At 50.8% G+C, this 26,828-nt stretch overlaps 1 protein-coding gene across 5 annotated transcripts in view; it reads right to left on the bottom strand.

Moving 5' to 3' along the window:
• Positions 1-12,706: 12,706 nt before the first annotated feature.
• The window catches only part of ENTPD6 (ectonucleoside triphosphate diphosphohydrolase 6), a 29,966-nt gene continuing 15,844 nt past the window's right edge, over positions 12,707-26,828 (bottom strand). For 4 of the 5 annotated variants that reach the window (XM_063107634.1, XM_063107632.1, XM_063107633.1 and 1 more), the window contains exons 4-14: positions 25,206-25,349; positions 23,522-23,597; positions 22,846-22,881; positions 21,805-21,893; positions 20,958-21,037; positions 20,263-20,327; positions 18,274-18,375; positions 16,534-16,674; positions 15,354-15,410; positions 14,045-14,157; positions 12,707-13,902 (exon numbers count right to left, since the gene is read on the bottom strand). In XM_063107634.1, coding sequence (XP_062963704.1) covers positions 13,804-13,902; positions 14,045-14,157; positions 15,354-15,410; positions 16,534-16,674; positions 18,274-18,375; positions 20,263-20,327; positions 20,958-21,037; positions 21,805-21,893; positions 22,846-22,881; positions 23,522-23,597; positions 25,206-25,349 — 1,002 coding nt within the window. In that variant the 3' untranslated portion in view covers positions 12,707-13,803. The remainder of the gene's footprint in view (positions 13,903-14,044; positions 14,158-15,353; positions 15,411-16,533; positions 16,675-18,273; positions 18,376-20,262; positions 20,328-20,957; positions 21,038-21,804; positions 21,894-22,845; positions 22,882-23,521; positions 23,598-25,205; positions 25,350-26,828) is intronic. The other variant, XM_063107635.1, reaches the window with a different exon arrangement.

Genomic DNA, 26,828 nt, shown 5'->3' with positions numbered 1-26,828 from the left:
TGTGGTGGTAGTAAGAGGTAGGACTGTTAGGAGGTGATTAGGCCACGTGGGCTCTGCCCTCACGAATGGATTAATGTCATTCTCACTGGAGCAGGTTGTTATAAAGTGAATTCAGCCCTCACTTGCCTGTCCACCTTCTGCCACGAGAGGACACAGCATGAAAACCCTTACCAGATGCCAGCGCCATGCTCTTGGACTTCCCAGCTTCCAGAACTGAAATAAACTGTTCTTTATAAACTACCCAGTCTGTGGTATCCCGTTATAGCAACACAAAATGGACTAAGACACCTTCCCATACTTTGCCTTTCCTGTCCAAAGCCCCAAGCTACTTTTTCTTTGTTTTAACCTGGGACGATATATAAACCCATGTTCTGATCACCCTTTGACTTACTCATCTCTGGGTGTGCCCACATGTAAGAACAATGCACATGCTAATAAACTTCTGTTTGCTGTTCTCTTGCTGACCTCTTTGGCTGGAGAACCTAACATGGATAGAGGGGGTGAGCCAGGACAGAGGGCCAGGTCAGCCGTGGTAAGGAATCTGGCTCTCATATTCCATTTTAACAACAAAGCCATAAGGCTTCAGAACAGGCAAAATGGGAAGAATCTGGGCTCAGCTTTTATTTTATACAAAGCTGAAGAGCGCATTTGCCCCTCCAAGAAAAAGGACTGTTGTTCTGGTGGCCTGGACTCAAGCTGTGACCAGGCACAGCCCTTGCTTGCCTCAGTATCCAGTAAGAGGATGTAGTGGATTGAATTATGTCCCCCCAAAACTCCCTGAAGCTTGAGTTGTGTCCCCCAAGTTTTACATGTTAGGAACTTAGCCCCCACTATGACTATTAAGAGGGTGGGAAGTCCTATTCTGGTAATTGAAAGGTGGAGCCTTCAAGAGGTGATTAGATTGTAGGACCGTGCTGTAATGAATGGATTAAAAATAGTGGTTGGGGGCATGGTTCTGAGGGCTTTAAAAGAAAAGGAGAATCTCTCTCTCTCTCTCTGCTCTCTCTGCTTCCACCATCTTGCAATGTGAGACCCCTGGGTCGCTACTGTCACCACCAGATGGACTTTGGACTTCACAGCCTCAGAAACTGTAAGCAATAAATTTCATTTTTTTCATAAATCACACAGTTCCAGGCATTTTGTTATATGCAACAAAAGCGGACTAATCCAGAGGGGGAGGCCTGTTCAGTGTCCTCCAGAGACTGGTTCTCCGTAATCTCTTCTCCTTTTGGGGAACCATTGATAAAGATTAATTTACTAAAAAGTGATGGATTTTGGTCCAGGTTCTGTTACTGTTGTAGTGACCTATTCTGTGTTGTTGAAGATGTTACCTTTCAAGTTTTTTAAGCAGGTATTTAAGATTCTATCTGTAGCTAGTCCCCCACCTCAGAAACCGAGATGGTGATGTTTCATGTGTGGGCCAAAATGCTGCAGGAGTTAGAAGGAATTGGGTATGGAAAACAGACATTTTTGGTCTGCTAGGCTTAAGCTTTTTAAGGACCTGAAGAGTGTCTTATTGATCGTAGGATTCAATAAATATTGGTTAAATGAGTGACTCAGCAGCCTTGCCAGCACTTGGCGAGACCACAGGGGCAGAGGGAAAAACTCTCTGGGATCCTGGCAACGCTGCTTGCCGATCTGTGCTGGTCAATTAAGTGCTTGCAGATGAACACAGACCTGGCCTTTCAGGAAATGGAGGTAAATAACAAATGCATTATTTTTAAGAGGTTGGTAAATATATGAATCCCCGCAGAATGAAGACCGCTAGCTGGAATGACATTGTGGAATTGGGGGCCCTGCCTCCACTGGGATATGTAAACAGATATTCTTAGTGACATTAATGTATTTTAACACATTGATGTTAACAAAAAGAATCCATGAGACCAGAGTGATACTAAAAGGAAATAAAATGGGGATGGGGAAGAAGGAAGGAGCTCCTCTTTACAGGACACCAAATAGTGCAGGAGTAGATGGAGGAACCGCTGCAGGGAGGCCAAGGGCAACAGATTATTAGCGCAGTCACATTGTATTACCCCCAGTTACCTTATTAGCTATAAAGGGGAAAGGCACCTTACAATGGAGGATATGACAGACTCCAGCCTAGGGAAGTGATCCAACTTAGCATCACCCACAGGGGGACAAGCCCATCCTATTGCCTTCTGATTCTGTGCAATGAGAAGGACAAAACCGTCACTTAGAATGTTGCAGTATGATATAGTACAGTAGTACAGACTCACAGCACCAAGCCTATGGAAGAGCAGAGGGGGATGCCTAAGGCAGTTTCCCGAACTCGCTGATGAGAGCTCCCCATAGGGCTTGTAAAAAGCACATTCCCAAACCCCAACTCCAGAATTCCAACTGCTTACGGAGCACCTCCAGGGCATTCTTTTCATTGTGCGACTGTGGGAATCTGTGCTTTTGGACAGCTCTTCTAATCCAGGGCTGGCTCAGATCTAGTAGAAATGCTAAGCGCACCGTGGACTTCCCCAGTGTGGGGCACTGGGGTTTTGGGTGTGTTAAAGTCGGACTGTCTCAGGCTCAGCTGGGCCTCCAGGCCAACATCTGTAACGTAGGCCTAATTACCGCTCCTACTTCAATGGCTGTGAGATGCGTTCTAAAGCCAGGGGCAAGGGTCAGCCTGAGATGTCCACCCCATGGCCCCCTTATCCTGACCAACCCCTCCCTTGGGAGGGGGAGCAGACAGGAGCTGGTGAGGAACCAGGCGGTGCACATGCTAGAGGGAACAAGCTGCGCACACCCCAGGGCCCTCGCCCTGCTGTCTTTCAAGCCAGAAACATTTCCCAACTTTGGGGGATGGGGAGTGGGTATTAAACTGGACAAGCCCTTGAAGCTTTGGTGGTCAGGATAGAGTTGAGTATTAGACTGAACTTTCTGCTGAACCAGGGTGGCTGGAGATACTGAGCACTGGTCCCTGGTTTCATCCCAGGAGCAGGGCTCAGGGCTCGGGGGTGAGAATGGCGGATGAGCAGGCCTGCACCCCACAGGTCCCGATGGAAGCAGGCATCCTCAGGATTGCTCCAGCCGGTCTGCAGAAGCCTGCTGGCATTCCCTTAAGTCAAGGGACCAGGCCACACACAGGCCTGGTTGTTCAACTGCCCTGTCTCTCTGGAGGATACCTGTTAAGTACACACTGAGAAAGTCTTGCTCTCTCCACACAGCCTGAATTCACGTAAAATGGACAAGTCCACCTGGAAAACTACCGTCTCTGTGAACTGAGTCTTCTCCCCTGCCGCCCCGGCCACAGAGGCCCAAGTGGCGCCAAGGGCCCGCCCTCCGCCCGAGCGCCACCGTGCGAGGCCGGCCTGCTGCCGGGGCCCCGGAGTCCCGCTCACCCACCGCTCGCTCCGCACCCCAGGAACACAGACAGACGGCACGGGACAGAGACTGGGGTGACGGACAGCCCAGAGGACTTCCAGGAAGCCTTCTGTGCGCAATCCCCCTAAGAACACAGGGGTAAACACGTGTATTCTTTGCGAAGGCTGCTGGGGCCCCTTCCTCCCTTTTTGGAGGAGTCATCAGGTAGGGGCAAGCCTCAGGGAGACCCAGCTTCATCTGGCTACAGACACGCTGGGTCCCATCAATGGTGCTGCTCGGGTCTTATCCTCATGCAGACGCCGGCTCGGCAGGTCCAGGTAGGCCCGGTTTGCATTTTAATTTTAACAAGCCCTCCGGGCCTGGGCCACACCCTCAGGAGCAAGGCCTGAGGCACTGCAGCTGGACAGAAGTTTTCCATGACCGGGAGACACTGGAAAGGGGGTTTTGAAGAATCCATTATTTTCCATACCCCTGCAGCAGCGTCCTGAGCAGGGAGTGGAGAAGGGCCGTTCCTCAAGGCCCCTGGCTGGCTGGAGGGTCCCTTCAGTACCTCCAGCTGTCCCTTCTGACTTGGAGTTTGCTAGAAATCTCCCAGCCTGTGTTGTGGCCCTGAGTGAGCTATCTGTGGGGCTGTTAGGGACAACCACTGCCTTTTTGGGGATCAGGTATGCTACACCACAGATAAATCAAATACTTATCCTTCTGTTTGTAAACTGGTATCTCCTGAGAGTTGCTACAGGACTGGTGGAGTGAAGGTGAGTTTCTCTAGGTGCAGAGGGACCCGGAGGAGGTCCTGGGCTGGGCCTGTGTCCCTCCTGCCCACTCCCGCTCTCCATGCCAGGCCTGGCTCTGTCTCAACGCCCAACTCCTCTACCTCTTCCTCCTTCCCAAAGCCAGCGTCACCTGGTTCCTACTTGCAGGTCAGGGACTAGGGTCCCCTCTTGCTCATTGTCACCAGCGACTCATGCTATGATTCTTCCTGCCTGGGGCAGGGACCTGCTGCCCCTAGACGATGCCCAGAGCCCCCCAGCATGGGTACCCATGACCATCCTCTGAACACTGACATCCAGGTTGGCGGCCCTTTTGCCATGACTCAGGGTCATGACCCTTGACCTCCTACACTCCCAAAGCCTCCATGGCTATCACCCAGTGACCACCTCATGCATTGCCAATAAAAACGCCTCCCTCCTCCACCTCCACCTCTGGGCTGCCCTCACATAGTGTCTCACCTGGTCTCACCTCCTGTCTTAGTCTGTTTTGTGCTGCTGTGACAGAATACCTGAGACTGGTTAATTTATAAAAGACAGAAATTTGTTGGCTCACAGTTCTGGAGGCTGGGAAGTCCAAGGTCAAGGTGCCACAGGCCTGGAGCCTGGTGAGGCTGTCCTCTTCCTCCAGGATAGCCCTTGCTCAGTGTGTCCCTGGATGGGAGGAAAGCTGAGTCTTCTCATGGCAGAAGGAAGAAGGGTCAAGAGAGAACCCACTCCCAAAAGCCCTATTATTAAGGCATTAAACCACCCAGGAGGGTGACGCCCTTGTGGCCTAATCACCTTTGAAAGGTCCCACCTACCCATACTGTTACATTGGCAATTAAATTTCAATACAGGTTTTGGGGGCACAGTCAAACCATAGCACCCCTGCTGCACTTTGGCATCCACCCAGCCTCCCAGCCCTGCTCAGCTCCCATGTGGTCACCCTCCAAGTCCTAGTCAGCCTGTACCTACCATGGTCTGCACTTCCATCAAAACACACCCTTTCCGTCTCTCAGACTTAAAATGTTGATGTTTTCTTATTATTCTCCCCTATTATTATGGCTCTTCAAATCCAAATCCTACAAAAAATGCTGTGGGTTCTAATTCAGCACTGTCTTGTGTAACCCAGATGTCAGCTGGAGCCTCATCCTCTGGGGTGTTTGTGAAACGGCCTTGAATCCTCAGGGTGCATCCACAAACTTCATTGGGGGTGTCCTGGCTTTGTTCCTCAACCACTGACCCTGATGTGCATCTCAGCCTCTTTACTTTCTGCATCAGCACAACAACCACTATGAAAAACAGGAAGTATTCACTAAAGCTAAGCAAACACTTCTCTAGGATGCAGCAATTCTCGAAAGGAAATACCCAACAGAAATGAATGCTGATGCCCACCAAAAGGCATGTACACAGATGTTCATAACAGCCCTATTCAGAACAGTCCCAAACTGGAAACTACACAAATGTCCATCAGCACTGGAATGATGGACAAATTGTGGCCCAGACACACAGCCATGGGAATGGATAACCTATAACTGCACCCAGCAATGCAGACAAATCATGCTGGGGGAGAGGCCAGCACAGAGGAGCATGTCCTGTGTGGTTCTGTGTGCACAAAGCTCTAGGACACAAACTTTTGGGCTGTTAGATGTAAGAATGGTGGCTACACTGGGAGGGGTGTCTGGAAAAGCTGTTTATTGCAACCTGCTGTGTACAGGCATGGAAGTTCCTTGCATACACACATAGCAGCCACCCCCCTCATGGGGACCATCTGTGGGTGTGGTGGACCTCGCTGGACCTGGACAGGGGCCCCAGGGTGGGGTGGGCCCAAACTGCACAGCTCTTGGTCTCCTGCCATCTTCGTCCCCTCTGTACCCCATCATTTCTTCATCGGGCCCAATACCAAATAGCCCTCCAGATCCTTCCATAGGCCAAGGACTTCTTTCTTGCTGCAGGGGCCGGCAACACCCAGGACTGGCGGGCTCACCTTCTCCCTCAAGCTCCCAAGGAATGTGTCCTAGCAGGTGGTCCTCCAGCTAAGGAGGCTCCTGGCATTGTGCTCCATGTGGGCATGTTCTTCCCCTCACCGGTCCTCGGCTGCTGCTCTTGCTGGCTCTCCTGCAGTGGTGTCCTCACAGCTCACCTGCCTCTGGGTCCCTTCCTCAGAGACATCCTACACAGGCTGCTGAGTCCACACTGCCTGGGCAGGGGGCCAAGCCCAGCAGTCTTCCTGCAAACCACTACCTCCCAGCAAGGACAAGTGCCCTAAGCCAGTCTCAGCTCCCCTCCCCGCAGCTCCTTGGGTGGGGCATGGGGCTGGGACAGAGAGACTTAAGAAGGTGGCCAGGGACCATAGCCGGCGGGCATTCTGACGTGTGATTCCAAAGGGACCAGGCAGGACAGAAAAGGTCAGCAGCATCCATGAGGGTTGGGAGGGGAGAGATGAGAAGTCCCACAGTCATGGCTCTTGGGAGCTGCCTGTGGGGCCAGGAGGGCTGTGAAGAGGCAAACCCAGCATGACGGGCCCTGCCCAGCCTGAATCTCACTGTCCTCTGCCCGACGGTGACGCCTGCAGCGTGCAGTGTCTGGGCCTCTGTGCCGTCTCTCCTGCTAGCCTGCCTAGTTCCGAAGTGTGCCTGCGCTGGCCTCCCTGCTTACCTGGAGCAGGGGCTGCAGGAGCTGGCCCTGCAGCGGAATCTGGCCCACCGCCTGCTTTTGTGCAGCCTCAAGCTAAGGATACTTTTTATCTTTTTAAATGATTAAAAAAAAAAAAATCATGACATTAAAATACTATGAAATTCAAATTTCAGTGTCCATAAATCAGGTTTGGAACACAGCTACACTCATTCATTTACGTTTTGTCTGAGGTTCTTTCGCACTTCAAGGGTGGAGCTGGGGCAGGGGGTGTGCTGGCCAGGCAGGAGGACTCTGGAGGCCTCCAGTGAAAACCACTGGCTCACATCAGGGATCCCAGTCCTCACCTACTAGAACAGTTAACACAACAATGACAGTGCCATGTGCTGGTGGGGACGTGGAGCCCCGGGGGCTCTCATACAAGGCTCATGGGAGTGTAACATGGTACAGTCATGTTGGAAAACAGCTTGTCAGGTTCTTACAAAGTTAAACATCTCTCCATATGACCCAGCCATTCTACTTTTAGGGATTCATCCAAGAGAAATAAAAATATATGTCCATGAAAAGATTTGTATAAGAATGTACAAGGTCACAGAAGCCTTTTTCATTAAAACCTAAGACTGGAAACAGCCCAGTGACTACAAACAGGAAAATGAAGAAACAAAGTGCAGAGTATCGAAGTAATGGATTGCTATTCCACAACACAAAAGAATGAACTACACACACCTACCTGGATGAGTCTCACAAACATGCTGAGCTGAAAGCCAGACACTAATGAGTACATGCTGTAAGATTTCGCTTATAAGAAGCTCCAGAAGTGGCAACAGTATGTGTCATGATGAAAATCAGAACAGTGGTTGCAGAGTCCAGGGCGGGGACTCTCTGGGGATTTTCTAGGGTGATAGAAATGTTGTATATCTTTTTTTTTTTTTGGCTGCTGGCCGGTAGGGAGATCTGAACCCTTGACATTGGTGTTACAAGGCTGCGCTCTATCCAACCGAGCTAACCTGACAGCCCAAAATGATGGGTGTTAGCTACATGGGTGCATGTATTTGCCAAAATCACTTGACACTTAGTATCTCTGCATTTTACTATATGAAAAAGATACCTGAATAAAAAAAAATTCTTAAATTCAGTAGGTCAGAGGAAAAGCCAGAAAAGCTAAAGTAACAAACAGCCTGCATCAAACAGGCAGCCTCTGCCACCCTAGGCCTCTCAGAAGCCTCACCAGGTTCCTTCTGGAATTCATTTTGTGTAGAGAAATTCCAGCTGAGGCTTGGAGCCAAGTGTAGGGACTAGTCCAAGAGGGAAGTAAAGGAAGCCTTCTCTCCAAAGCCTATTTGCTTTCCCTAACGGCTTAACTTTGTCCTCTGGGTTGGGTGGAGCCCGGGCAGGCGCGCCCATTGAGAAAACAGAACAGGACCATTGGCTCCACAAGGAAGTGCTGGGGTGGGAGCGGGCAGGCCCACAGCCCCATCGTCGGGAGCTCCAGTTCTCCTTCCGTCTTTGAGCAACCTCTCGTCAGTCAGAAGGCAGGCGACGGCCCCTCCCCACTAGCCAAGCACCTGTCGGATTCAGGGTTCACCAGCCAACAAGTGGGCCTGACTCATTTCTCCTGCTCTAAGGTGAGACCAGGACAAGACAGAAAACAGTCTCAGGGTTGAGAAAACAAGAAAGGGTCATGTGGTCTCAGACAAGAACAAAACAATACGATAAGATGAGGATAAGCTTTACTGAAGGGAACTTTCTGAGGAGAAACCTATTGTTTTTAGAGTGTTGTTTTCCTAGAGTTCAAGCCTTCATTTTTCAAACTGCTTTATTAAAATATAACTTACATGGTCCTCACTCGGTAGAGGGTGGTGCTGATAACACCAAGGTCAAGGGTTCTAAAAAACCAAAAACAAACAAATAATTTACATCCCATTAAGTTATCCATTTAAAGTGCACAATTCAATTGTTTTTGTTTGTTTTTTACCCTTGACCTTGGTGTTACAAGTTAGTGCTCTAACCAACTGAGCTAACTGGCCAGCCCTCAGTAGTTTTTAGCGTATTTTCTGAGTTGTACAACAATCACCATAACCTAAGTGTAGAACCTTTTCCTCATCCCCCCAAAAACCCTGTAACTGGACCAATTAGTAGTTACAGCCCCTGGCCATCACCAATCTGCTTTCTGTCTCTATGGATTTACCTGTTCTGGACAGTTCATATAAGTAGAATCATACAGTATGTGATTTTTGTGTGTCTGGCTTCTTTCACTTAGCATGTTTTTAAGGTTCACTCATGTTGTTTCATGGATCAGAACTTCAATCCTTTTTAAGGCTGAATAATATTCCAATGTTTGGAGAGTCATTAAAAAAGTCTTTTGAAATCTCTTAATCCACAGAAAATTGAAAACCTTGGCTTATCTCTTTCTGTTGCTTTAAAACAAGTCTTTACAAAACAAAACAAAAAACCGAGTCCTTGAAGGCCTCCAAGCTTTGGCATTTTCATTTGCAAAACCATCTGATTCTCAGCTGTCCTCCCCAGGCAGGTCTGCAGGAGCCACGCAGCAGTACGTGCTGAGCACCTCCAGCCTCTCAGAAGCTATATTTAGAGCCATCCCTCCACCCTGTGTTCTGTGCCATAAAAACTTGGCTCTGGTGCTCTTCTGACCTTTAGAGAGGCTTCTCAAGACAGGATGCCTTATAGGGGGATGTCTGTTTCTGAACTATGTAAATCTGGACTATGTAGTGGCAGACACTAAGATTTACAAAGCTGCACTTAAGTTCTTAAACAGAAATCTTTATCCATCAAATCAGTAACACAGGAAAAGAAAAGAATCAGAGGCTGTCAGAATGATAAAGGGGCAGGTAGACTTGGAGGTGATTATTATTTCTCTTTACTGTATAACTATTTTCCTAAACATGACAAAGCTCATTATTACTGTGATGAATGATTCTTCAGCGGAGAGCCCCACCTTTGATGAACAAGCACAAGGCCTGATGTGACCAGGAAAAATTCCTCTGGAGACACTTTTACTTTGGGGGTTAGGAAGCCTCTAGACCTGGGTCTGAGTGGTGGCCCCTTCATCTCCTCACTTGCTAACCCTGGAAAAGTCCCCTTAGCCCCTTTAAGACAGCTTCTCGGGAGCAGGGTGGAGATGAACAGCAGCTGCGTGAGGGGCTGATGTGACAATTAAGTCACTGACCGCACAAAGCACCACCGTTGGCACCACGCGGGATGCACAGCAAGTGCTCCACAGATGAATGGTACTGGCGTCTTAACTTAGAATCTAGGGCGGTATATGCGGCATGCTTTCCTGTCCATGATTTTCATAATCTTCAAGGTGAGAAGAGGAATCTGATGAGCGTGGAGTGTCGCTGCGAGTGCCTGGTTCTAACGTCTCACTCAGCGCAGAACCCCTTCTCCAACATCCCTGAAATGCCGGCAGGGAAGAGACTCATCTGATGGAGAACCCACCTTATTCCAGAATATCTTCCACTGTTGGACAGTTAGAAACCTGCAAACAGCTTCCCTGGGACTTCCACCCATGCCCAGAGCGACAGAGCAGAGGCTGGTGTGTGACAGTCCGTCAGATAGCAATGAAGTCACCTGTCACATTCTCATCCACTCAAACAGCCCCAGTTGTTCCAAAGACTCCTCACATGTCGTGGTCTCCAGACAAGTCACTCTAGAACAACTCTACCAGAAATGCATCCCACTGTGGTTTCTCAAAGCTCTTGCTTTGGGAGATTCCACATTTCTATTATCGACACTGCCCATGATTCTGCATGCCTCTAAAAGTTCCCTCTTGGAATTGCCTCATTACTCTATAGTCATCCTTAATTTTATCCAAAAATGGTATCACCCCAGTCTGAACACCACACTTGTCTTCCAATGGTTCTAAAAATCAAATCCACCCTGAAATAATGATTTATTGCACCTGAGGGTATTCAAAAGTATGTACCAGAACTTCTTAAAATAATATAACTTTTAAAACTATTGAAGGGGGTGCCTTTCTACTTATGACACAATCTGGAAGTTGCAAAATAAGATAAAGTAGCATATAAATATGAACTTGATCAATAAATATAAAAATAGTAACATTGGACATTGAAAAAACCACAAAGTCAAAAATTAATAATAAAATGGGGAAAAATTTGAACACATTCCATCGCAATGAGCTAATTTCTTCAATAAATGAAAATCATCTCAAATAAACATGAAAATGACCACAATCTTGTAGAAAAATTGGCAAGGGACATGAACCGATGTTTCACAAAAAAAAGAACACAAGTCTTAGACATACGAGATGAATTAGATCAATGCATATCAGAATTACCAGTAACCTTTTTTTTAATCTGCCAAGAACAGCCAAGATCAAACCATTTGGTGGTAGCTGTGTTGGTGAGGGCGCAGGTAAGCCGGCACCAATGCTTGCAGTGGGATTGAAGGCAATCTGGCAAAGTCCACTACAACTTAAAATGCTCATGCCCTTCGATCTAGCAATATCAGGACGGCTTGTGGATGTGGGACTATATACAACCTGACGTGTGGGGTCCTGTCATTCAGACATGAGATGCCACCAGCCACTGCAGGAGCATGGCAGCCTGGCCTTCAGCAAGCAGTGTTTGAGAACAGAGCAGTGTGGGACATGGGGCGGGAGGTGGAGTATGAGGTGTACGAGGAAGACCTGTCTGAGCACAGATGCACACGTCCTTGGAAAGGGGTGAAATTCTCACTGCACCCCCATTTGCTTCTTTTACAATGTGTTATGATGTGCATATGTAGCTATTTTTAACAAACAAGAGCCTTCCTTATTATCACAAAAGACACTTTGAGTGAAATGACTTGCATATTTTGCTCGGCCCAAAAATATTCCATGACTTATTTGGCGCTCTTTTGGGAGCCTTCCAGTCATGTACCTTTTCTCAGATGTGAGATCACCAGCCTTCTTTACCTTCATGCATCTTTAATTCTTTGCCTCTGGAGTTGTTTAAATATTTAAACTGCTAGATATTATGGAAGTAAAGGGGCCGGTGGGGATCCGGCCGAGGTGGGGTGGTGAGGGGTGGGAGGAGGATGGGTTTTTTCACGCCCTCAAGTGAAAGCTTTGCAGCTTTAGTTCTAATGTGATATGTTACTTGAAAGAGCGTCTTTCCTGCTTTGTCCTTTCTGGCCTGTGTCTTCCCCAAGGTTTACGTTTTGGCAAGACCACTAGACAGGGAATGGCTGGCCCCAGTTTCATTCAGAGGTTCGTTTGCCTCTAAGGGCCTCCCTCCAGCCTCTGGAGTTGGGGTTGTGCTGACGCCCTCTGCAGGGTGGAAACCCTCCCTTTCCTGAGGGTCCTGCAGGCATAGATCTGCTCAAACATCAGACAGGCCTTATGATGGATCCCTGTCCTGCCTCTGCCCAATGTGAAGCTCCAGCTCTGGGAGGTGAGGGTTAAAGCTGCCCTCCTGCCTGAAGAGCCCCTCCTCCTCTGCACAAGGCTCTGCCACGTGCCTTTACAGCATTCACATCTGCTCTGCTCCCGCTGCAGCCCTGGCAGGTCTGAGGGCTGTCCTCCTGTTACAGTCGGTCCTGAGACAGGCTCCGGGCAGGGGTCAGCCTGCCGTTCCTTCCCCGGCATGCAATCCCTTTGGGGCGGTCCCAGACTAAAGCCAGACCCTTGCTGAACACACTGTGGCATGGGGACTTGTGAGTTGCCCAAGGAGCTGATGTGCCCAGAGCCTCACCTGGCCATGCTGCAGCCACTGTCCCAGGAGGGGAGGAGGAGCTCTGCCCTCGCAGACTGCTGGGGGTTCCCCTGGCCAGACTCCCTCAATAGCCTGGGCCTGCGTGCGGCCTTCCGCTGCTGCTGTCTCCTCATGAAACTAGCAGGACTTACAGTTAGTAAAGAGGGATCTCAGGTGCCAAGTGGATGAATGTTTCTGTTGTTCAACGAGAAGAATCACAGAGGAGAAGCAACTCTTGTAAACCTTTTATTCTGAGTGGAACACACGAGGTTCAGCTTACTGTGTGTACTATACATTCACTGGAGGAACGACGGCGGGCTCAGGCATCGGGCCTCAAACCATGCCAAGCAGAACGCACTCAGCCCAGGGCTCTCACGGCCCACGGAGGAGGGCAGGGTTGGTCCACAGTGGGTGTATGGTGGCCCGAGATGCCACAGGAGCGTGGCTCTGGGGTCTGTGGCTCAGCTGACCTGTGGCTGGGCTGTGTCTTCTGACACTGACACTGCCCACTGCAAATGGCTCACGGCAGTGATACATTCACTGGGACATGGAGTCATGTCCAGAAAAGGGGGCAGAACAGTTTCTACACAAGCACTTGGCACCCACACGACAGAGACAGCCACAGACGTTTTTACAGCAGCTCACGCCCAGCATCCGCTTACACTTGGGCACACGAGGTCCGTGGAGAGGTGTGTCCCCCGGCCCCTCCACCTACTCATAGCATCCTCTCCATCCATCAGTGAACCCCAACCCACACAAGGGTTGAGGCGAGTAGACCTCTCCATGTGGAGTTCACATGTCCACACCTGGGGAGGAGATAAGCACGCTCAAGTCCTGAGTTCCCAAAGACCCACCTGGACCTGCTGTCCTAGAGGGCATGATGGCTCCCGCTGGGCTCCCCTAAAAGCAGCCAGTACAACCTCCCTAAACTCCCAGGGAAGGTGGAGGTCTGTCTTCAGGGAGGAAACCAACAGGGGCGAAGAGACAAAATAAGACCCATCACAGGGACTCGCAGAACAGCAGCCACAGCCCCGTGGACAGAAGGGAAGGGGAGGGGCTGGCAGCTACAGAGCTCCCACCTCAGCATGTGCCCATGGCCCTGTCTAGTTCCCCACCTGCCTGGAGCCATGGCAGGTGGGAGGCATCGGACAGGGCCCCCACTGCAGCCCTTGTCCAGGAGAGGCTGCAGCGCAGCCAGGGCAACACCAGGTCCTCTGCAAGTCCCAGGGCAAGACTGATGGCAGGAGGTGCTGCTGCAGGCTTCAGGCTGCAGGGAAGGGTCACGGCTCTTGCTGTGGCTCCTCAGGGTTGAAATCACATCCAGGATGGAAGGGGTCCACCAGGGGCAGGGACGGGCAGCCTGGCTGCTATGCGGCTGTATTCTTCCACCTGCTCAGGGAGTCGATGTAATGGAAGATGGCCCCCAGGGCCCAGCTGGTCTCAACATTGTCAATTTTCTGAGTCAGCTTGAAAAGACAAAGGGAGGGCAGAGGGGACCATCACACACCTGAGACAGGACATGCCGGGTGGGTGTCTGAAGGCAGGCATGGCTCTTTGGAAGCCAGGGACGGGCTGGGGGACAGGGGTGCCCCAGGGATGAGTCCTTACCTTCAGCACTTTGTTCCTGGGAAAGCCAAGCTCTTGAAGCAGCAAGCTGACATAGGTGAGGTCCATGCATGCAAAGGGGCTGCTCTGCGGCTGGGTCTCCAGGGTGCGACACACTGGGGGGAGAGGGGGGTGCCAGTTCCCAATAAGGTCCCAGAAGATTCACTCCCTAGGGTAGGGGAGGGGGAAGACCCCGACTCGACCCACTCCAGGCGTCCCCTCAGCTCCTCATGCCTGATCATCGACAAGGCTGCAGTGCAGCACAGGGAGGTACTGTGCCCAAGGCACCCAAATGTGGGTTGCAAGGCTGGCCCCAGTCTCCACCAGGCCTGGGTTCCAGCACCAGGAAGGGACCTGCACATCTCATTGGGGGGTCATGGGCAGAAGGCCACTATCTCCCAAGCTACACCTCTGCACCTCTGGCCCTGGACACCTCTCCCTGTGCTTTCTGGGGAATGAAAATGACACCAAAGCCGGCTCAGAACAACCCACTCCTGCTCTTGGGGAAGATGGATGAAGCCACAAAGAGCCTTCCTGGGATTGATTCCGCTTTGAACCTTTTCCACTCAACAGTCACAGATACCCAGTGTCCACGGAGACAAACCCAGAAGTAACATGAAAGCTAAAAAAAAAAAAAAAAAAAAAAAGCTACTTTTTTAGGGTGAAGGCAAGACTTCTTATGGAGATATACAAAAAGCTTTAACACTTTTAACTTACAAATTGGGAACCAGCAGCAAAGAGCAGAATATTTACACCAAGACTTCACACGCGCTCGTCCCCCAGCTGCTGGGGTGGATGTGAAGGTGGTGGGACGAGGAGGGTGCCTGTGGGTCGCCGGGTGAACCACCTGTGACACTGGGGGGCAGCCCTTCACCCCCACATCCTGGGCTCCGCTGTGCAGGGTCCTGACTTCTTCAGGGTCACGTGGCAGTAGTGAACTTACTGGGACATCCCAAAGAAACTAACACTTGGGGTTACCCGGGTAGCAGTGAAAAGAGTCAGAAGAAACGAAATTGAGGGAGCCCATTCCTTATAGTCCTTCCTGGAGGGACTGGGACCAAGGCCCTTTCACACCTGGGGACAACGAGGCCCCTGCCTGTAGCCGTGTTAAGAGGGGTGGACCTGGGGTGTGGCCTACAATGATCCTGAGTGCACGTTGAACTCTGCATTCACCCACCACCCAGTGCTGTCTGGTTGACAGAATCAGGAACCAAACCCAGGAATTCTGGGGCCAGTGCCTGGTCCCCAGATGAGAGATTTCTACCTCTCTACCCCCTCAGCCCTTCTCATCTATGGAAATAGCGTTACTCACCGTACTTGGCTGCAATCTCAAAGTCTTCGACCACAAGGCTGCCTCCCTTCTCTGCATCTGTGGGACAAGACGAGAGGCCCAGTCTGCAGGAGCATGTGATGCCAGCGAGGCCTGAGGCCAGCGCCTGGGGATCCTGACCAGGAAATCCTGGCACTGAGAGGTGGCAGGCTGATTATCATGGTTTCTGAGGCATGGCCTGGGGCACGCAGGTGTTCCATACAGTACCACACACAGCAAAGGGTGCCTCAGAGGGTTTCCCAGAGAAAGCTCACAAGGATCCCTGGAACCCACAGATTGAGCAAATTCTTAATATTAAGCAAAACAAAAGTACACAAGTGGAAACATTTCCTGAAGCCATGGCACTGAGCTCTGACACAGAATTCGAATTAGTATCAATTACGAAAATGTGGGAAAAAAAAAGTTCTGTAAAAAAAGTGGGAGTGGCTTGCTGAGTTGCCCCCCCCCCCCGTCCCCATCCGCCAACCACCCCACCTTGCACACACAGCCCCATAGGCAGCAGCACAGTCAGGCAGAGGTGCTGTAGGAGGCTGTGGGACCCAAGGTGCCGGAGCCACGGCATCATCAATTCCTTCTGGGTGGCTTTTTGTTTTAAACATTAAGTGTTCTTACCCTCACCATGGGCAATGCATTCTGATATTCTCAGTTTATTTCAATAAAAACCTCTGGTCACAATCCACTAAAACTTTGCAAGCCTCTCAAGAGTCTCTGCACTGTCTGACCACCACCGGCTTTGGCAAACCCCCAATACCTTTTTCTGACCCTGATTTGGCTCCTTGGGCTGTGGAGGATGAGTCGGAGGGAGACTCCACGTGAAATGGGCTTACCCCTCCTAGAGGAGAGAGCAGCTGCCACGTGTCACAGAAAGGCCCTGAGTTAGAGCCGCATGCTGCGCAGGAACAAACCATATGACAGTGGCCTTCGAGCAAGAGCCTAAATTAACAGCAAGTAACTGTCCACGCATCGAAGATGTAATTTTACTAAATGACTCAAAGAACTAGTTTATCTACGAAGAGAGGGCTTACTACTTCCTGTTCTGATGACAAGACTCCTCCCCATGATGCTGCCCTCCTGAGTCCGCTTCTGTCCTGGTGGCATGACCACACAGTCACTTGCCCACCACAGGCCTCGCCCGGGGGACCCACACCAGGCCCACTCTTACCTATGAGGCCGACACTGGCTGCAAGGTCATAATAGTAGGAAAAAGCATAAAAGTCCCCGTGCTTCACTTCTTCCGTCCTGTGCACTTTATGCTGAAGGACCTCGGTCACTCTGCCAGCACACAGCTCGTGGAGGCCCGCTGCTGGGGAAAGGCACAAAGCCAGTGGTCAGCGCACTCTGAGCAGCCAGGCCATGTAGGCCCTTGGGGGCCCTTCGCCAGTGACTTGAGACCCTGACCTGAACTGGCAGTGTGAGTTGGGACCAGAAGCCCCCACCCAAGTTGGGTGGCCCCACAGGTCCAGGCCCTGAGTGTGAAGGTGGCTGGAGAGAATGTGGCCCCAACTCTGAACAGGGAGGTCTCTGAACCCTGATACCAGCTGGCATCCAGCTGGGGCCTGCCCAGCTGTCCTGGCCTAGCCTGTGGGCTCCGTCCACCCCACACTCACCCCTGCCAGCCTTGTACAGAGCATCCTCACCTCCTCAGCCGCCTCAGAGAGGACCTGTACCCAACCTATCCAGAGGAGGAAACTGAGGCCCAGTGGGCCACTTGCAAGCAAGCTCACATGCTGGGCAGAGGAAGACAGAAACACAGGGGTCTAGAGGTTAATTAACTACAAAGGTTAATGGGCTGGTATGGATGTGCAATGGGCACTTCAACGCCCCACACATCAATCCGGCTTCCCATCTTCCCCAAGTCCTTCCCCACCCGTATCCCATCCTTCTGAGTGCTTCCCAGTGTTTCTGTGGTCTACAGGGCCAGGTCCTGGCCCTTAGGACCTCACTTCCTCCCACTGGCCCTCCTCGGACCAGCCACACTTCCTTCCCTCCCTTGTTCATGAAACACAGCGGTTGCCTCAGGGCCCTTGCACACACTGCTCCCCCGGCCAGGAGAGTCGCTACCTTAGATCTGCACATCTCAGCGTCCACCTCTTCATGTCTTGCCTAAAATGTCACCTCATGAGGCCTTCCTTGGCTGTCCTAGTTAAAACTGCAGTCTCCCTCTTGGCAACCCCCATTTATTTTCCTTCAGAGCAGAGCACTCTCTCACCTGTTGCCCTGCCTAACTCTTCCAGGATCGCCAGCTGTGCTGTCCCGGTGCACCTGGGCCTGCAGGGGTGCCTGGCCGGCGGCAAGTGCACGAGTGGATGACAGAGTCAGAGGGACCTGTGTATCACCAGAGGCGGACACACCTCACGCCTGTGTGCCTTGGCTGGAACAGTATTTCGATGCTTCTCTCAGGAGAAACTACTAGGGCACAGAGCAACACAGACCACCCAGCGTGAACAGGCGGCGTCTGGTGAGGCCCACTACACTGGGCTGCATGCCCCAAGCAGAGCAGGTGTGAAGCAGACTCTGCCAAAGGAGAAGCCTCGATTTCTCCCTCTAGTCACAAGACCGGCTCAGCATAGCACTAGGGCAACAGCCCAGACATGGCCATTTGCCTCACAGCCCCAAGGTATTCAGGTCCTTCCCCATGGCAGGCTTGTGGGGAAATTCAGCCCTTTGGAAGGAATTGTTTGGCGACAGACAAGGGAGCCTTGTGCGGAGGCCCTGCGGGAGGGAGCCGTGGTTTCCAGCGCACTCTGGCCAAGGCCTCCTGGAGCCCTGACGGGGGTTCTCAGAGCCACATCCATTTGCAGGGCAAGCACGGGCTCGCCTGCTTCTCAGAGGGGTTTGGAAAAGGTCCAGGGCGGCTGTTCTTACCCATATAAGGAACTGTTGAACACCAAACCCACCGTACCTGCCTTCTGTCCCGAAATTCTGTATGTTATCTCAGCATGCTCCCACTCTCCTTTGAAACCTGGAGACAAACAAGGGCTGACCAACTCCTTTCCATCCTTAGCTGAAATAAAAAGATAAAAAAAAAAGAAAGAAAAAGAAAAGCACATGGCACTGTGAGACAGAGGCCTGCATGGAGCTGTCGCATGAGGATGTGCAGAGGCGAGGCCTGCATAGGAGCATGCTAGCTGCTGACCAAGGCACTGCAGCATCTGATCAGGGAGCACATGTCGCCAAGCACCGTTCAGCTGATTGTCACAACGACCCTACTGGGAGGCGATCATCATGACCGCTTTTATAGATGACTGAGGCTGTAACTGGCAGGTACTGCCAGGGACAGGACGAGTGCCACCAGGTGCCACCATGTTATGAACTGAACCTACACTGCTCCACCACACAAAAGCTGGTGGTCTTCTGGGCTGGACCCCACGGCACCCCCAATGAGGACGGCATGCTACTCTCCCACTGAGGAGAGGATCCTGTCCCCACCTCTGGATTCTGGCGTGGGTCTACTTTTGCCAAAGGAAAGGACAGGAAGTGCCGGTGTATGATGTCAGGGTGGCGCTCCTTCCCAGAGCTGCCCCATAGGCAGCCTAGGCACCGCTGCTGGGGGAGACCACGTGGAAGAACACAGAGGCACAGCCAGCCCAGCCGCCCCTGCCTCAACCACACGGGATACACCAGGATGACTGCTGTCTCTGTCTTACCACTTCATCTGGAGGTATTCTAGTAACAAAACAGACTCATCCTCTTGGCTGGTATCCCAGCCCCAAAGTATCCAAAACAGGCACTTTGTGTGGCCTGCTGAGAGGACCACGAGACCGTCCTGCTGCTCTGATGAGTGAGAAGACAACACAGAAGGTGGAGCCATAGCTCCACAGTGAGCCGCACAGGGGCAATTGCTGCTGGCCTTCCTGTCACTGGCTAAATGGGTATTTTCTGGCCACAGAGTGAGGGCTGCAAGTGTTTCTGAGATGCAGGCACATGTTTGGTTTGCAACAAAGTGGATACCATTATGAGGATAAACACAAGGATCTTAAAGAAAGAATGGAAACAGAATGTGCATGGAAAAATGAAAATCCCAGCTGAACATCCCCACAGTGTTGGAACAACCAAGCCGTTGGAAGAGGTGGGCGGCAGAGCTGGGCCAGTGGTGTGGCAGAAGGAGCAGGGTCGTGTGCCTCACGTGCCTCACGGGGTGCCTCACGTGCACACCTGGATGCTAGGGCCTCAGTCATCAGGGAAGATAGGCTGATGCCAGTGCCAGGGCAGTGCCCCTGCCCCCGGAAGCGGTGATCCCTAAGATCTCCTAAGAGTCCCTGAGCACTGCTCCAAGGCTCAGCAGGGAGAAGCAGAGAAGGCCTGGGACGAGACCTCCCTTCTGATAACCTGGCTAGACACAGCCTCTGTCTCCAGTCAAACACTGTGTCTGGAAGGAAGGGCCAAGGCTGTTTTTTATGAAGCTTCACAGAGCAAGAGATGACAGAGGGGTGTTCTCACAAGGCTGGAATTGCTGTGAACAAGAGAGAAAAACTGTCCCCTGATGGCAGCAGCCCCCGCATCACCTCCTCATGGCTCCTCACACTGTCTGAAGAAAAAGGTGATGACTCTACATTTATTTGGGCTCCTAAAACCCTCTAGCTCAGTGTTTCAGAAATGATTTCACTAGCACCTCTTTTTTTAAAAAAAAAAACTTAGAAGGTATGCAGGTAAAACACATGACCCTTGGTCCCCATCGGGGTGCCACCACAGACCTGGGGCACGTCCCTCCCAGGCTAGCAGCAGTCTCCCACCCTGGCCGGCGGCCAGCATGCTGTGGTGACTGTGGGTGGGGAGAGCAGCAGGAAAGTTTTCTCCCGGGACCCGCAGCTGCCTCCTGAAGGGCTCCTCATTCTCCCAGAGAATGGAGGCCACGACTTCATGAGCAGGCCTGGGACAAAACGCTACTCACCAGGCTTTCCCTCCATGCCGCCCAAGATCATCAGCCGTGCCGACATCAGTCCAAGCCCCAGGTAGCTGTGGAAATGGCATCGTGGGTGAGGCGGGCCACCATGGGAGGTACAGGCGCAGCAGCTCCCCCCCTGGACCCTACACGAGTGGGAGGACCTTGTGGTACAGCAGGCAGCGGGATTTTCCACTTCTTCTAGAAGCCCCTTTCTGTAGAGCCTAGGGCATTCAACTAATTAAATCAGCAAACGAGGGCCAATTATGTGGCAGCAGCTCATCTAGCAGCTGCAGACACTGTGGTGAAGACGGCAGATTCAACCTCAGTTTTTATGACATACACATGCTTTACCAAAAGAATCTAATGAAGGTGCCATGTGGCAAATAGGTGGCCCAGAAAATTCCTGCATAGTCCATGGGCTCCTCCTACTCTTTCTCAAACCTCCTCCAAAGCAGGACAGATAAGTGCTAAAGAAGAAATGAAATTTTACTGTAGAAAAATTTTAAAATGGAGGAGGAGGAAGGAGGAGCAGGGAGAGACAGGAAGGGGGAAGGTCCAGGTAGATGCACAGTATGGGGACACCAGGATGTGATGTCTGTGACCAGGATCCGGTCACTCCACGAGGCGCACGAGGGGCTGTGCAACACCAGCAGAGCTGCGTGCCTGGATGGGGCCCCCCACCCAGACTCCCGAAAACCAACCTGTAGGAATAGAGCTGATAGGTCTTGTTAAACATATGCAGTGCCGTCAGGTAGCCGGGCGGGGAGGTCTGCAGTGTGCTCTGAGGAGGAACAGAGGCGTCACTATGTTTCCTGCCGGTCTTTCTGGAAAATTTTCCCTCACTCCCTCAATTCACTTGAAAGAATAGGGATATTCAGATGTAGTCAATTAAACAAGATTTTCTGGAAGTCAAGTGCTGTGAAAGAATGTGAAGCAAGCAACGAAAAATAAAACATCCAGGATGGAAAATGACATTTCCCTCTTGTGAGTAACGTTTCACCCATTCTGACAAATGTGGCCCAACCAAGACAACTGCAATATCAGTCAATCTAAGTGCTCTATTCCACTGAAAACTAAAAATAATAAGAAAGGAAAACAGGTGGGAGAGGAGGGAGGGCACTATTCTGAAGGCAGCAGATGGTCCTCACGGGAAGCACTTCTGGCCCCTTTAGAACACCCGTCTGGAAAAGGCTGAAGCTCTGCAAACGCTGCTGCTCTTGCCCCTGCCCCGGAACCCGAGGGGGAGTGGAGGGACAACTTCATGTTCTCTGGCCCAAAGGCAGTTATTGTCTAATTTACCACCCCACTAAAGACCAAATTTCTGTTTTCGTTTTCCCAGGCAGAGTTAAAATCCAAGTAAGAAGCCCTATCTGCGGATGGCTCTGGCTCTCACAGGACGAAACGACTCAGAGGCTCAGAGGTGTGGGCGCCGTGGGCCTGGCTGCAGCTCCCCCACCACGGCGCACCCCCAGCAGGTCCTCCCTCCTCCCCCACGGGCAGTGGGCCTTGGAGACAGGGAGGGCACCGCGGTAGGCAGGGGCTGGTTACCTCAACCCTCGGAAGGAAGGTGATCTGAGTGGATCCTCCGCCCAAATCCAGCATGCCCACACTGCTCCTTCCCGGGGCTTTCAAACTGCCTGGAGTGCAGCAAGTAAAAACACAGCACTGTTGTGTTAGTAAGTAGATGAGAGCAGCAGAAATATAGAGGTTACAAGCCAGACCTTTTAGAGGAAGGAAAAGCAAGTTAGAGAAGTAGCTGCAGCTAGTTAAAAATTTCTATGTAAAGGTGCACTATGTTTAGAGGACAAGATCAAGGGCTCTATCAGCTGCAGCTTCAGTCTGAATGACGGGACAGAATTGACCTTCGGGAGAGAGGTGGGATCTGCCTGCTGGGAAGGTGGCCACCGGCTCACTCTCGAGACACAATAAGTTCTTTGAGGCTGCTACACCATCCTTGTGAGGCCCTTCTCTAATCAGCCCCATCTCTGTCTAAGTCTGTGCTCCCCAAAGCATCTGAGGCGGGGGCTCCCCACCCATCCCCTAACATCTCCCTCTATCCCCAAAAGGGGAAAATCCTGCCATGAAACTTTTCTTTTTCATACACACATTAGACACACTGCTCTCTTCCATAATTCCAATAATGTGACAAAAATCCACATGCATTAAGATTAATCTAAGAAAAATGACTCCTTGGCACCTGTTTCTAAAAACAGATGTTTCTGTTCTCTATTCTACCTAAAGCAGAGGAATACAATTATACGGTGATTAGCATTCACAGCACATTGATGGCATGACCGGTTTTATTCATTACATCTCTCAGAAATGTGAGGACTAGGCCCCCGATGGACATTCTGCAGGAGACAGGGTGGGGGCTCTGCTGGGAGAAAAGCCCCTCCTAGCATGCACACCACGAGCCCAGGAGGACACTCCATCCATCCCAATACCCTACTTTGGGCCAGCAACACTGTGGAACTCTAAGGAGTTACCCTGAAGAGTGGAAGCAGGGCACTGATCCTAAGAAAGCCCTGCCGATCCCTCCTTCGCAGCCATCCGTGAACTGTTAGCATTCATGATGCAGTGGACACGCACCTGTTAGAAAGTTGATGGTGATCCAGGCCGAAACACCTACAAGAGTGTCACAGACAGCATTTTAATCACTTGAGAGGACCGTTAAATGACTCTTCCAGATTTTGGGAGCACAGTGACCACTTCCTTACTACTCTCTGCCTTCAGACCGCGCACAGAGAGGAGGCTTCCTCATAAACTAATCCAGCAGCTTCTGGCGGACTGTCCCAGAAGACACCATACTAAAACCTAGAATACTCTACCAAATGCCATGTCTCTCCCTGAAGTTCTTCATCACCAGCGTCCTCTTCTGAAAGAGGCGGGAAAAGAACCCAGTGTTCCCCTCCCTTCCCCCATACGAACTCACTCAAGGTCGTCTTTAGAATCAGGGTAACTCTCTTAGAATTAACAATGCAACAGCAACATTCTAAATGTGGCAGCAATTAGGGATTCTCTCCAAATGTTCTTAAAACTGAAGACATGTTTTCAGAAACATCACTTGTACCAGGTTCAAAGTTGGTCAAGATGAGAATCTGTCTCTGACACTGGCCCCAAAAAGACCCCCTGGGAAACTTAAATTGTGAACCGTGACTTCAATGATTACTCACTCATGCATGTGAGTGGCGAGAGCCCCCCACAAAATTCTGACAGCAGCCCTGCACAAAATCTGGTTCCCTGCATAGGAGCACAGCAACTCTACCTTCGTCTGTTCCGTTCATGATGGAAACACAGTCTTCCCCAACAAGGAAAGGTGATGCCTTAAATACTTCTTTGACCTAATGTAAAGAGAGACATTTCTTTATCCTGTAGAATTTAAGGTCAGTAGTTTCCAGCCACGTCATGCTTTTAGCAGGCAGTAACAAAACACTAGAGGGGACCTGCTGTGTTCTGCAGTAACAAAGCTTGCATTCTGCTTAAGCCTCTCTCTGCAGGGAGTTTCCTCAGGTAATCTACCCTCTGGGCTGGCTGAAGCCCCTGCTGCCCCAGAGACCCTGTCTTAAGCTTCTCTGGACTGGAAGAGCTCTGGGGGACTGGGTGGGCCAGGGTAAGCATGGCTGCACAGGGTCTGGTGTGCACCAATATGCTGCCCTGCTTTGGGATGTGAGATGAAGTGGTGGGAAGCCCTATAAGGCAGAGCTCAAATGCAGGGACTGCCTGTGTGGCCTGGTGGGCAATGCTCCTGCAGACAGCCTGGCAGGGGGAAGGAGAGGTGGTGAGCAGCCCTCACCAAGTACTTTAGGCCTCATGGCTAGTTCACCACCAGCACAGCCAGGTTAAGCACCTTTCCCCCATCTCCCCTTGCCCTTTCCCTTTTCTGCTCTGGGAATTGAGACTCCTCTCCTCGGAAAGGGTAAACATTACCATTATCTCAAAAGGATGTCTTGTGGGCTGGAATACTTTGTACTGAGACAGTGGCTAATCAAGAGCCTCTGCCCTAACTGACAAGATGTTATTGGACCACAAGGGCTATGTCACCTTGCACATCACTGATTTCGAAATTGCCGATCACTCTGTCAGAACCCTCAAAGGCTTATAAACTTCCTGCTTTCCTTTGTTCGGGGGAACTGACCTGGTTCAGTCTCCACTCCACATTAGTGGAATAAAGTTTTTGGCTGAAATGGTACCTGGCTCCGGTCTCTCTCTCTCTTCTGTCTCGCTGAACCTAACATGTACCAGCTGGCATCTGGGTAGATTTCCTTCTGTCATGACCCAGAAGTCTTAGTACACAGCAACTGCGGTGCCTCCGCAAACCCCAAATGCACTCATGTCCCACGGTGTGACTGTGAGGGACCTTAACGGATGGGCACTGTGCCACCGCTTCTCAGGTAGATCAGAGACAGTGAGAGGTTGAGGAGGATCATTTTGCTTAGAGCAGTCTTGCTGACTCACTGGACGGGGAGAGTCATTCCCCAGCCCCACTGCAGAGTGCTGGGAGGCTAGGGACACAGACCCGGGGTGGGAGAGAGGAGGCTAAAGGGCCTCTTCAGCAGTCACACCTGAGCATCAGACCATGAGCGGGGCAAGTGGTTCCACAGAGAACAGCAGAGCAGGCGGGAGCTGCAGCACCAGGCGCCCAGCGCACACAGCCCTGACCTGCCTCAGGGCCCTGGGTGGAAGGAAGCCTTCACAAGCACAGCACACTTCAAAAATAAAGCTGTTTTTCTCACTGGAAAACAGACTCACTCTAGAAGACATGGACAGCCTTAAAGGTCACGAGGAAGAAAGTGTTGTCTACCCACCATCCTCCCACCTAGGTGAAGCTGTGAACACATGACGGGTGCCCCCTTCAGAAAGCTTCCGTATCCTTCTGGACTGCTCAACTCTGGCTGGATAGTGTTTTCAGTTATCATTAGCTACCCCAGAGAGGGAATGGCTCAGCTCACCTTTTGCAGTAACTTCTGAGCCTTTTCTCCAGGTAACAGGCGCAGACCAGCTGTGGCCTTGAGGACCAGAGGCGTGGCCTTCCAGAAGTCAAATGGGATGTCTTGTTTAGCAACATCCAGTAGCTCCTGGATTCCCTGTGCACTCTGTGAACATGGTAAAAGCAAAGAGGAGTCTGCCAAACACAGCATACAAGGTCAATATGCTACCTCCACACTTTTGGTTTTATAAACATAATTTTTTTCTAATTTTCCATATTAGCAGGAAACAGTAACACAAGTGTTACTAATGAGTGTATGGGGACAGAGGGACCAGGCAAAAGAAGCGTGGCAGGGTGAGGACAGGTCAGGAGCCACAAGGGGCTCCTGCTATTCTACCACAGTCCAGCAACCAAAACCTTCACCCACCCCTGTTGCCAGCCTCACCAGGCCCCCAGACAACATGAGGGTGTGAGAACCCCTCGTAGCGCTAAATCCCATGAATAACTACACCGAGGACCCATGAGATCCCAAAGCTGGATGAGGCCCTGCATCAGGGCGGGTGGGAGGGAAGTCAGGACAGTGCGGCTGGGTGCCTTGATAGTTGCAATACCACAGGGCAGCTGGGCAATGCCTGTCCACAGGAAAACACACATTCTTTTACCTAAAACCCTTCTAAGAATTTACTCAAGAGACGCCCCTGCAGGTGTGGGCAATGAGGTGTGTGTCAGGTGACAGACTGCAGCCTTTTTGTACAGTTAGGAGGGAAAGGTTGGACATTATCTGGATGTCCTTTAGAAGGTGACGGTTCCCTGCACTAAACATTGCTACAGCACACGCTGCAATACCACTCAGAACAACCCAGGAAGCTCTTCACACACTGAGAGCAAATGGTTGCCAAGTTACAGTTTTCAGCAAAAAAAGAGACGTGCCTAACAGTGTGAATGACACTCTACTGTGTGCACCAACTAAAATGGGGAGAATACCGGTGACTTTGCTTATGTACACGTAAATTAGGTCTTGAAGGATACCTAAGAGAGCAGGGCACCATGCTCCTGGGGACAGCCTAGAGAAGAAGTGGAGCCTTTACTGTTGTCCTGAGGAGCTGGAACATTTGTCCCATCTGAATGAGTGTTACCTATTCAAACAAGAAAGACTTTGAACATCCTAGGAGTTTATCCTAAAGATATCTAATTTATTCAGATCTAACCTTATGGTCACTCTAGAATCATTCATTTCCATTTGTTTTCTAACCAAGCTACAGGAAAGCAAGCTTGAACTACACTTCCGGAGACCATGATACATCTGTGGGCAAGAACAGTGTATCGGTTTACGATTTCAGAAATGCGTGAACCAAAGATTCAACAACTCTACTGATAGTCAGTTTCATAAGTAACTCGGCAAAACATCAGATGTCCTAGATTAGTGCAGTTGGAAGCTTAAAGGACTTTAGAAGTATAAATCCTACGAACTTACAAAAATCATTATTTGACAGTTTAATTAAGTTTTTTTATATTTATTTAGTTTCGTGAGTTTTGCATGATACATTTTTAACTTCAATTTTTTGTTTTAGTCAAGGTTTGCTATCTTCAATCAAATGAACTGCAATAAAAAATTAAAAATGTATTATGCAAAGTTCACAGAACT

Source organism: Cynocephalus volans, chromosome 9 (assembly GCF_027409185.1).
Source record: "Cynocephalus volans isolate mCynVol1 chromosome 9, mCynVol1.pri, whole genome shotgun sequence".
In the NCBI taxonomy this organism is placed as follows: Eukaryota; Metazoa; Chordata; class Mammalia; order Dermoptera; family Cynocephalidae; genus Cynocephalus; species Cynocephalus volans.
Note: the sequence above shows the minus strand (reverse complement) of the source record. Positions and strands in the feature narration are given on the sequence as shown.